We start from the raw sequence: 12,755 nt of genomic DNA, 5'->3' as shown, positions 1-12,755 counted from the left end.
CGCAGTGTTATCTTGGACGTAACTTGCATAAGGCAAAGCGATCACTCCTGTGCTGAGGTCCCGTACTCGATACGCAGGGGAGTCAAAATAAATATAAGTGATTTTCACTCTTTTATTTAGTTTATATCACCCTGGACTAGTACTAGTACTAGGACTAGTCTAGGACTAGTACTAGGACTAGTACAAGAATCGCAGTACTTTTTTCGATGGGAGTTGCATTTATCATTTACCTTGCTTATTAGGTAGAAGTGCATGGGTTAGTCACCTTTCTCTCTTGCAGTTAACAATAAAGATAACGCCACGTCGAAAAAATGCAGTTCTCTATGCAGATTTGGGTAATCATTATTATGCGAAGGATTTGATGGAATCTAAATGATATCATATTTCTTTTAACCCTTACCCGCACCTCAATGGTGCATAGGGCACTGCATTATATAAACACAGTGTAATCTTGAACGTTAAATACAGGAATTAAAGGTGATGAGCCTTCCGCTTCAGGTATCAGTCCAGGGTCATATTAAATAAATATTAGAGTGAAAAATCACTAATATTTATTTTGACCCTATTGGGAATCGAACTCGGGGCCTCCAGCGTGGTAGCCTAGCGCGCTAATCACTACACAATGGAGGCGGACATCATATTTATCATTGTGTTGGAAAATAATTATGTCAGTACAATTACTTGGAAAACGCGTCGTTATAATGCAACGCGATTACGCAACAATGGCAAGTTCTCTCGAATTTTATTCGTGCGAATCTCACAAATCTCAAATATTTCGGCTTTTTAAATCCAAAAGGCAGTGCCATTTGTTTTTGCCATCAGTTTTAGTTTAGATCAATTTCACTTCTAGGTAGGTACGCACACTTTTTTGACAGACATTATTTTTATATGGCAGCCTCGAACGTCTCATGGCAACTCTCTGCCACATCTCAAGTGTCAAAAGTCAAATCCGATCTTGGATCTGTTTCGTATTTACTTTGTGTTTCCGAGGTGAAAGTTAGTGTGATTCCTCTTATTTACAATGGGAAACTCGTCTTCTTCAGACATGGAGGCTAACTTCAGAAAGAATCAGGACTTCATTACGTCCATGAGTCAAATAAAGGTACGAAGATCTTTGTACAGTTCATACATAAAATTAAACTAACTAACTGACTAACTAACCATCACGCCGCTTCCCCGCAGGGGTAGGCAGAGAGAATCGAACGCCACACCACTCTGTCTTTGCAAACATTCCTTGCCTCTTCTACATTCATGCATCTCCTCATACATACCCGACGATTATTACGACTCCTGACCCGGCCGCTTTCAAGTATTTGACATACCTGATTGTGCCAAGTTTTCCTCGGTCGTCCTCTGCTTCTTTTTCCAACTACATTCGCCTCATAAATTTGTTTAACCGTTCTTTCTTCACTCATACGCTCCACGTGTCTAAACCATCTCAACACACCTTTCTTAATTTTATCGATAATGCTTATCGCAGCCTTACATTCTTTCCTTATTTCATCATTCGGACATCTATCAAGCATCGTTTTGCCACACATTCGTCTGAGGGATCGCATTTCGACTGCATTCAGTCTGCTTTCATCCTTCTTTTGCCAACTCCATGCTTCGCTTCCATACATAAGGGTTGGAACCAGAACTCCATTGTGTGCTGCCAGTTTAGCTTCCGCTGATAGATTTTTATTGCTAAAACTGATTTTAGTGCACATAAAATTATGCAGTAATAATTCAATACGTCGGTTATTACAGCTTCCAGTGAATTTGTGGAACTTTTTCTATTCACGTTTTATCTTCTCCAAAATGTGGATGAATAATTTAACCTTTTAAACGCGTTAACTTTGTTCCTAAGAGACGCTCGTGCGCGGCTGTATTTCGCCGTTTTTTAAATGATTACTTTTATCATGTATTTAGTTATGAAACGATTTATTTTCCTAAACAAAAACGTTCAATGGGATTCATTGTGCCTTTTTGGTACTCTATAATACACGTGTGTCATATTATTCTTGAAATATATCGTAATATAAACAAATTAGATCGTAACATAAATAAATCAAAGCACGCATCGTGTGTCACTTTTACCCACTGGCGATGCGTAGCGTCGAGAGTGAGACAGATATAGGGCATGATTATGGCGCGGACTAATTACCGACCGCAAGAAAAATCAGGGATTTGTTCTTTTATTTATCCTTGTGATTTTACAAATTATTAGTCAGATATTTCAACAGATGTCATAAGGCCGAGGATTGACGTATTATTTTATCCAAAGTTCCACACCATGAAAAAATCCCTCCAAGTTGAACTGAGGTTCGAAACTTGGAGCAAAGTGAAAACACAAACGCTTATGTCAGCCGCGTATGGGGCATGTCTTGTTAAAACACATACGCTTATGCGAGCCGCGTGGATCCGGTTAATCGGATTAATTGGTCTGTGCATTTCTGTTCAGAAATTAAATGTCAATTTAAGACCCTATATGCCATGGCCCGTGAACGACTACAGATTTGAAATATGTACAGCATTTGGAAAAAAAACAAATATTTTTATGTATTGAAACTTCATGTACAGAAATAAGTGCATTGGCAAGCTTATTGCTAAAAAGCAATATCTTCAAACCAACCAAAAACAGACTAGTGATAATGGTCAAAAAGTTTGATACCATATATAGCTGTTTGCAATCAGAGGGTAGATAGTGCTTGAACATTTAAAAAAACGTAAATTACAAATTGATGATAATAAGGAAGGCAAAGGAAAAAGGGAGTTTAGGGAAGGAGGTAGAGGGAAAAACTAGGGGAGGAGGTTTGATGGACAGTTAGGATTCTAATGATAGATAATAATAAAAATAAAACCCTTATCCGCACCCCAATGGTGCATAGGGCACTGCGTCATATAAACGCAGTGTTATATTGATCGTTTACACATGAAAGAAAGGTGATCAGCCCTCCGCTTCAGGTACCAGTCCAGGGTAATATTGAATAAATATGACAGTGAAAAAATCACTTATATTTATTTTACCCCCCTTGGGAATCGAACCCGGGACCTCCAGAACGGTAGCCGACCGTGCTGACCATTACACTACGGAGGCGAACAAAATATTCATTTATTTATTTCAAATGATAGATAGTAATATTCATTTATTATTTATTTATTTCAAAACTTATTACATACAAAAGTCATATATACATATAATATTCCCGATGAGTAATTTCTATTTCTCATTTTGGGACATGGGATTAAGGTTAACAATACTGGAACACAAATAATAAAGTAACAAAAAAGATTTTTTTAAATAAACAAAACTAATACTAATACATGGCAAGATATAAAAACAATAAACAGGTATAATACATAGGCATAAAGAGCATATTTAAAAGAATTAAATTAGAAAAACATAAGGTAAGAAGTATATTTAATCTTTCCGGGAGTATAGACGTAAATAACCGTCGGTGCAAATTTTCCTCAAAACAGTATCGACGTTAATGAACTTAAATGACGTTAATGTAATTAGTATAGTAATGACATATCGCTCACTCCTTTCAAGAACGTCATAAATCAAAAAACTTGATTTTTCAGGAGAACGTTTTTAAAGTTTAAAAATATAAGACAATGTATTAAAAATAAATATCAAGCTACTTAATGAACTTTTTACTGTGCAACAGATCTTTTTAGGTAAAACCTGAAGGTTTTTTCTCCATTTGAAAAATATTTAAAATAATAATAAAACCCTTACCCGCACCCCAATGGTGCATAGGGCACTGTGTCATATTAACGCAGTGTTATCTTAATAGTTTACACATGAAGGAAAGGTGATCAGCCCTCCGCTTCAGGTACCAGTCCATGGTAATATTGAATAAATATTACAGTGAAAAAATCACTTTTATTTATTACCCCCCTTGGGAATCGAACCCGGGACCTCCAGAACGGTAGCCGAGCGTGCTGACCATTACACTAATGAGGCGGACAAAAATTTGAAAAATATTTAGTTTAAAAAAAAAATTAAACAATACCTTTTCTTCAAAATGCAAAAACAACATTTTCTGGCCTGTAGCGGGTAAATATTAAGTTAAAAATATGCCCCTTTTGCTGGGATATATTACATTTTCTGGGCATTCCGAAAACACGCACAACTGAAAATTGACGATTTTTTATTTATGACGTTCTTGAAAGGAGTCAGCGATATGTGGATATATGTATCTAACTTTATCATAAAATAAAACCTAGAGATGGCGAGCTTTATTTTTTATAAAGATTATTTTAGCATAATTTCTCTCTTCACAATACAAAGATTTTATTTAAAAAAATACATATTTAATGTAAAAAAAAAACCCACTCCCCAGAGAAAGTCGGACATCAATTATTGTACTCCTGAAAAGGTTAAAATAAACAAATGGGAAAATATAAAAACCATAAGGTAAAAACAAAATAAGAAAATATGACTTATCACTACATACAATATTTCGAGTGTGTCCAAATACTTCTTCACAATCTGGATTATCTCCAATTACAGGAGTTATTTTCATATTATTTTTTGACATCTCATCAAAGATGAAGAAGAATATGGAAGTCTGGGGATTTACGGGGCTTACAACCGTCATAGGCTGGTTTAAATGATCACTTTACACACGTAACATTCACCAATTCTACCCATTATTGACAACCACACCAGAAATAAAGGACGCATCCGGGCAAACGATTATTCCAATTAAATATCCGATCAAACCATAAGCCCTGTAGCTGAACCACTCATGAATTACATGAAATTATAGTAACTTTAAACATAAAGAGTAAATCCACTCACGAGTAGGCATAGGCTAAATAACTAATAATGTTTAAGCCTAAGTCTTCTTCTTCTTCTTCTTTCCATGTTCACTCCCTAGGTGGAGCATATGGCCAACACGAGACGTCTCCAAGTCACTCTGTCACGGGCCATCTCCTTGGCTTCCTCCCAGGTCAGTCCGGCGTCTCGAAGTTCCGCTGAGTATAGTCGGTGAATCCTCGGGGTTGGAAGAAGAGACACGAGGGGTTCTAAGCACATGTCCCAACCATGTCCACCTTCTCCTCTTCAGTACTTCCAGTATGAGGGGCTGTTGAGTTCTTCTCTTCACATCGTCATTCCTGACGAACTTTACACCCAGTATTCGCTTCTGGCACCTATTTTCAAAACTTGCTAGTTTCCTGCTTTGAGCTTTAAAAAGCCTAAGCCTAAGTAGGGCCATGATAAGCGGTGTTGCATAAGGCGCAGCTAGAATTCAGAGTCACTTGGACATTAGGTAATCTTCTTCTTCTGCTTGGTGTAGGCCTTGTGTCATGTTTTCATGTGGGATTTTCATGTCGATTCTAAGCTGTCAATCCATCTCTTTGGTGGTCTGCCTTGTGCAGTGCGATGTGGGGAAGTCTGGATGGTTCCATTCTCCTCACATGCGCATACCATTGTCTCCTTCGTTGCCTTCCCCACCTAACGACATCTTGGATCTCGCATATTTCCCTTAGCCTGGTGTTCCTTATACTATCTCCTCGCCAGATATGCTCCTTAGAGTCTTCATTTCTGACACTCTTAGTATCGTTTTGTTACTGCGCTGTCCGCTAACGTTAGGTAAATACTCAGACTTCCATCAGTCTTCTTCTTCTTCATGAGTCCTCTGACCTCCACTGCTGGATATAGGCCTCTTCCCCTTCTTTCCATTTCCTTCGGTCGGTTGCTGCTTGCAGCCAGTTTCTACCCCCCACAGCGACTATGTCGTCGGACCATCCCTTTTGGGGTCTTCCAACACCTCTTTTGTTCTTCTCCCTAGGCACTCGGAGTTCCATATTCTTCTTCATCTAGATAATGAAGAATAGAATAGATAAGAAACCTTGGTTTATATCATACAGGTGAGGCGAGGTGAGGTACAGGTGAGACTCAGAAACAAATAAACAAGGCTGCAGTCATACTGGATGCCTCAGAAATTCGGTGTGGGGAGAAACAAACAGATGAGAATAGAAAGTCAAATGAAAATATACAAAACAAGTGTTCGACTAATAGCCAGTTATGGGATTGAGGCAAGAGCAGATACTTCCAGAACAAAATCTCGACTTGGAATCTCCGAGATTAAGACTCTCCGATCCATAACCGGAAACACATTGCGAGACCGAGTAAGAAATACCGACATCCGGAGCATGTGTAAGACGGAGGATATCGTGAGGTGGGGACGACAACGAAGGCGATACTGGAATGAACATATAAACAGAATGTCAGAAGACAGACTTCCACGTATCGCCCTTCAAGGTAAACCTGAAGGACGCAGACCCCCAGGCAGACCTCCGAAAAGATGGAAAGACAGCTGGGAGTCGTCATCCCAAGAGCGACATGCGGAGGCACAAACAGATCCCTAGGATCTACAGAAAGAAGAAGAAGAATAAGTTTATATCAGGTTTTGTCAGCCAACCTGTGCCGACCAGGTAACGGGCAGCGGCCGATAGTTTGCGAAGCTCTTCTCACGGCATTCTTGTTGCAGATGGAGCGGCACCTCCAGATGCTGCAGATGCTGAGGGAGCGCGAGTTGTCCATGCAGATTGCGAGGCAGAGAGAAAAAACTAACTGGCTCATCGCTTTCTCTGTCGCAGCCACCATAGGCCTCTTAACTGGGTAACGGTTTTTAATTTTACTACAAGAGTGTATGAATGCCTCAAGGTAATGTGTGTGTTGCTTTTATCGACCGTAGTTGAAGTTGATATGTAACAATTTTGTAGATCTGGTAAGTATCTGAAAATGGGAAAAAAATACATCGCAAGTAGCCGCAATAGCTAGCGTAGCGACACGACCACCGCGTATGACGATCTGCGCACTACTGGCGCAGTAAACACACTACGACTGCGCGTATACGCAAAGTACGGCACGCACGCACATACATTGAGAAACGTTTGGGTATTGATGATTTTATCCCGAATTTTTTCACAAATTACCTATTTCTGTCGTTGCAAATAAATAACTTTATATTATAATACTTTTATGTAATACGTAATTATACTATGAAGGAATACGAAAATCGTGAGCCCGTATCTATCATATTTTATATTGATATTCTCATTGTAAAAGTCTAGTTGTAGTAAATACATATCACTGGGAGGGGAATGTTAATACTTTGAGAGGCCATGTCTATCCTCTCCTTTTGAAGACTGAACGATAGCGAGATATGAAATATCGCCAACTTCATTGTTGTTGCGTTACAGATTCAGGCGGACCAAGAAAGCGTACGTTGTGGCTCCTCTCCTGCCTCTGGCCTTCTGGGTGGGATACAATGTGGACGACGCGTACGGCAACAAGATGCTACGCATAATACGTGAGTACTTACAGTATACTTGAGGTATCTCTACATGAGAGAGTACGGCTATTATCCTTGGCTCTACCCGACCCAGTTTCTCCAGGGTATGCTCGGCTACAACAGTCTAGAGACTAGAAGGAATGTGTATTTGATTACGCATTTTTATCGATTGTTGCGCGGTATGATCGATAACCCTGAAATTATCCGGAACGTTGGTCTGTATGTTCCCGATAGTTACCTAAGACAGCGTCGGCATAGATTGTTTCACATTCCTATACACAGGACCAACCTTCCGATGGTTATGTCTGTAGGAAGAGCTACCGCTATGTTGAACAATATCTCATTGGATATTGATCTGTTCCATGTGTCTTAAGGAGTTTTCCGAAGCGGGATTCTTCTACACCTTTAGCAGTAGTTCTTGCATATTTTAGATTTTAATGTATTTTAATGTACACCCTTTATTTTTTTTAGTTTGTAATGTACATATATGTTAATTGAAAATAAATAAATTGAATTGAAATTGAATTGAATTGTATTACGCATTATTCTTCTCCGTCTTACTCCTCATTACTGAGGGTTGTGACCCTTGTGGAAGCAAAGACTCTTCTCCAGTTATCCCTTGACTGCGCTGCACTGTCCATCGTGTGGGGATCTTCCTCTCCCTCTCTTACCCTCCAGGCTACCGATCACAACCAGTCGTTCCAGGCTATCCTCGTTGCCACGGGCAACGTGTCCAAAGAACTGGAGAATCCGTCGTGTACAGGCGTTAGCCAGAGTCGAGTCATCCAAGTTCCTGGCGAATGGACTCATTGGTGCGTCACAACACATACTTATGCATAGTACACACATGTTACACATAGCAGCGAGATTGAATTATAGGATTTCTTAATTTTTATTTTTATTTTTTTTAAACTACATGTACAGAAAAGATAATGTGTACATTGGCGGGCTTATTGCTAAAAAGCAATATCTTCATACCAACCATAAACAGACTAGTGATATTGGTCAAAACGTTTGATACCATATATAGCTGTTTGCAATCAGAGGATATATAGTACTTGTACATTTAAATAAAACGTAAATTACAAATTGGCGACTATAAGGAAAAAAAATGAAAAAGGGAGTTTAGGGAAGGAGGTAGAGGGAGTAGGTTTGATGGGCAGTTAGGATTCTAATGATAGATAGTAATGTCTCAGACGTTTCGTAAAAGTTATTAGAGAAGGTGTATTTTTTACAAGGAGAGGTAATTCATTCCATAGTCTGGCCGCTTGGACAGAGAAGGAATTACTGAAGAATGATGTGTTATGGCGAGGAATGGAAAGTGTTCTTTCTTGGGAAGAATGAAATGACAGACCACGATCTCACATCTTAGGCTTCACTTTTACCTGAATTACCTGACGTCCAAGCGACTCTGAAATCTAGCTACGGCTTATGCAACACCGCTTATCATGACCCTACTCAGACTTCAAGTTTTATGGCCTATATTATTTTTTGACATCTCATCAAAGGTAAAGAAGAATATGGAAGTCTGAGCATTTACGGGGCAGGCAACCGTCATAGGCTGGTTTAAGTGATCACTTTACACATGTGTAACATTCACCAATTCTACCTATTATTGACAACCGTACTACTCAAATTCTATGAAGTTCTATATATTTGAACCAATTTAGAAACCTTGTTCTTGAATCACTAGCACTTCACTAGAGACATCTATTGGTGATATGTAAGGAAGCTTTTTACTAAGCAGAAACTCTTATAATATTTCGAGATAATCCAGATTTTGTGAACAAGTATTTGGACACACTCAAAATGTTATTTATAGCCTATGCATATTCCTGAGTGGATGAACTCTTTATGTTTCAAGTTACTATAATTTCACGTAATTCATGAGTGAAAATTCTAGGAAAAACACTCGCTACATATTTTGATAATTAATTACCTACAAAAGAAAGTGATTTACTTAAAAAATAATCCATTGTGACTTTTTCTAGCAGTGTATTATTTACTCAAAATTGATTTTCCGTTGGCAGAAGAGGCTGAGAACATCATGATGTTCGAAGAAGTGGTTCTGGAGCCGCCGTGCGGGGTTCCTTCCGCCTCTGCCATCGACCAAGCGCGGCTGGACACTGAGGACATCCGGAGGCTGCACCCCTCTATATAGGCCCCCCCCCCACTCTCCGCCCTCCCAACAGTATTAGCACAAGCGAATGAGTTCCAGAACCGACTGCAACAGGTGCGGGAAGGATCTCTGTCTCTTTCCAGCGCATTGCCTTGTCGCCGCTCCGATTGCTTCTCTCATTGGTGTGAGTGCACAAAAGCTCACACCGATGAGAGAAGCAATCCAAGCTGTTAGTCTTCAAAATGAAGAAATTAAAATTACTACATTTGGTTTTTAACACTTGATTTATATTTATTTTTATCTTAGCGACCAGTTTCGATGGCTACAGTAGCTTCCATCTTCAGGTCTAAGGCATAAATAATTATCTATACTGTAAGTGAGGTGTAAGTGTCCGCCTCCGTAGTATAATGGTCGGCATGCTCGGGTACCATACTGGCGGTCCCGGGTTCGATTCCCAGTGGGGTCAAATAAACATAAGTGATTTTTCACTCTAATATTCATTCAATACTACCCTGGACTGGTACCTGAAGCGGAGCGCTAATCACCCTTCTTTCGTGTATTAACGATCAAGATGACACTGCGTTTATATGATGCAGTACCCTATGCGCCATTGGGTGCGGATAAGGGTTTGAAGAAGAAGAAGTGAGGAGGGACAGATAATTACTTACGCTTTAGTTTATATTTAGATCCGAAGATGGAAGCATTTATAGCTTCCGAAACTAGTCGTTGGAATAAAAATAAATATAATTCAGGTGGTAGAAACATGTGTTTTAATTTAAATTTCATCGTGTCTTATCACAAAGTGAATCCCGAAACAATAAATATAGATTGAAGATGCGATAGCCAATTTTCAGAGTAAAAGCCGCGCTTAATTTATACATTCAACTTTTCAAATAATAGTTATATAAATAAGTGTTATGTAAATAATTTTAGGTTAATTTATCTTGAGGAAAAGTATGTTTAACCTTTTCCGTACTGATCGTCTAAAAACCACACGGGATCGAAGCGGGGTGCCAAAAGACCCCACTCATATTTGTATTGTAATCATATATCGCTCACTCCTTTCAAGAACGTCATAAATCAAAATTCGTCAATTTTCAGTTGCCATGTTTTCGGAATGCCCAGAAAATGTACTTTATCCCAGCTAGAGGCATATTTTTAACTTAATATTTACCCGCTACAGGGCAGAAAGCGTTGTTTTTGCATTTCGAAGAAATGGTATTGTTTTATTATTTTTTTTAAATAAACTTAATATTTTTCAAAGGGAGAAAAAACCTTCAGGTTTATATCTAAAAAGATCTGTTGCACAGTAAAAAGTTCAGTAAGTGGCTTGACATTTATTTTTAATACATTGTATTATATTTTTAAACTTTAAAAACTATCAGAAAAATCTAGTTTTTTATTTATGACGTTCTTGAAAGGAGTGAGCGATATACGAGCTTGTCACTCGTTGCCCATGTGAGTCGTAGATTACATTGTTGCACCAAATTTGCGATATCGCCATATATATAAGCACGTGGAACTCACGATACTGACTGATTGTGGTTTTTCATAAAAAACAATAATTTGAAACATTTGAAATTATTAAGATAAAAAAGGGAAATTTTTCTTTGATATTATTTTTAAGATTACAAAAAATGTGAAGCTGTTATAATATTAAAGTTATGGAATTAACATTCATATATGGGGGATATCGTTCCCACTCTTTGAGCCAGCTAGATTAAGGACACAATTTTACAAAGTTCTATCGTGCTTTTTTTGCTCCTTACCTTTTTACGAAGAATTCGATGCTATTTCTTACGTTATTATGACAATTTAAAATTGTGCTTTATTCTAAGTCTTTTTAAAAAATATATTTTGTTGTTGCTTTGTATATATATACATATATATATATATATATATATATATATATATATATATATATATATATATATATATATATATATATATATATATATATAAACACAATTTTGTGACAATTGTTTCGCATAGTTATGGCATAGTTATGGCATTTTCAAACGAATGTCATTAATTTGAAACATTCATTTGTCAAACATTAATTTGAAAACGCCATAAGCTGGCGGTTTTTTTGTTGACTTTGCGGTTTCTCATATCGTAGTCCTACAGGAGAAAGTGACCAACTAACAAAATGGAAAAAGTTCAGGAGGGCCATTTAAGTCACTTTTGCTCGGGAAGAAAATAAACATCAATGCAGTTAGTCATTTTAAACAAGTCAATATATTATACTTCCAAGTTTAAAATCTTTTGGGATTTTTTTCAGGGCAATACACAGCTAGTAAGATATCAAATAGTCAATGATCACGTTTTTGTAAAAAATGCACTTGGTCTCTTTCTCCTGTATGACTACTATATATATATATATATATATATATATATATATATATATATATATATATATATATATATATATATATATGTTTGATAGATGTTCGAATGATGAAATAAGGAAAGAATGTAAGGCTGAGATAAGCATTATCGATAAAATTAAGAAAGGTGTGTCGAGATGGTTTGGACATGTGGAGCGTATGAGTGAAGAAAGAACGGTTAAACAAATTGATGAGGCGAATGTAGTTGGAAAAAGAAGCAGAGGACGACCGAGGAAAACTTGGCACAATCGGGTATGTCAAATACTTGAAAGCGGCCGGGTCAGGAGTCGTAATAATCGTCGGGTATGTATGAGGAGATGCATGAATGTAGAAGAGGCAAAGAATGTTTGCAAGGACAGAGTGGTGTGGCGTTCGATTCTCTCTGCCTACCCCTGCGGGGAAGCGGCTTGATGGTTAGTTAGTTAGTTTTTTTTTTTATATGAATTCTCTGTTATATAATAAACGTTTATAACTGTGATTTGAACTTGTGTAATTTGAAAGTTGGACTTTTCATAGAAGCAAAAACAACTATTGGCCTTTATATGTACTTGTTTATATTTAAGTTTTGTCTGAAGTTATTTATTTTATAAGTCATATTTAAAAGCATTTATATTTATACAATTTTTTAATAATTTATTTACCGGCAGGTGGTATTTATAGAATTAGGAATAATGAGGATGAAATCAGAGTGAACGCGATCCGTCAGACAAGTGTGTGGAAGAATCTGTTAAAAATGAAGATATTTGAAAGGGATGTCAGGCCAAGTTATTAGGGATGATTAAAAGGTTAAGAGGTTTTTTTCAAATGAACTCAGAGTGAACGAAATGCGATCCCTCAGACGAATGTGTGGAAAATTTTATTAAAAATAAAAATATGGGATATAAGAAAGGGATATTAAGCTAAGTTAAGGATAATCAAAAGTGTAAGAGAATTCTTTGAGGTGGTATGGACATG

The 12,755-nt window shown here is 37.6% G+C and overlaps 1 protein-coding gene across 1 annotated transcript; it reads left to right on the top strand.

Annotated features, from left to right (window-relative positions):
- The first annotated feature begins 913 nt into the window (after positions 1 to 913).
- LOC148309208 (plasminogen receptor (KT)) lies at positions 914 to 11,011 on the top strand. Its single transcript, XM_088260512.1, has 4 exons — positions 914 to 1,102; positions 6,489 to 6,619; positions 7,204 to 7,313; positions 9,326 to 11,011. Exons 1-4 carry the CDS (start codon positions 1,022 to 1,024, stop codon positions 9,454 to 9,456), a joined length of 453 nt encoding a protein of 150 aa, XP_088116638.1. The 5' UTR covers positions 914 to 1,021; the 3' UTR covers positions 9,457 to 11,011.
- Positions 11,012 to 12,755: the final 1,744 nt, after the last annotated feature.

Source organism: Brachycentrus maculatus, unplaced genomic scaffold (genome assembly GCF_059751285.1).
Source record: "Brachycentrus maculatus isolate JH-2025_06_01 unplaced genomic scaffold, ASM5975128v1 h1tg000136l, whole genome shotgun sequence".
Taxonomy (NCBI): domain Eukaryota; kingdom Metazoa; phylum Arthropoda; class Insecta; order Trichoptera; family Brachycentridae; genus Brachycentrus; species Brachycentrus maculatus.
Note: the sequence above shows the minus strand (reverse complement) of the source record. Positions and strands in the feature narration are given on the sequence as shown.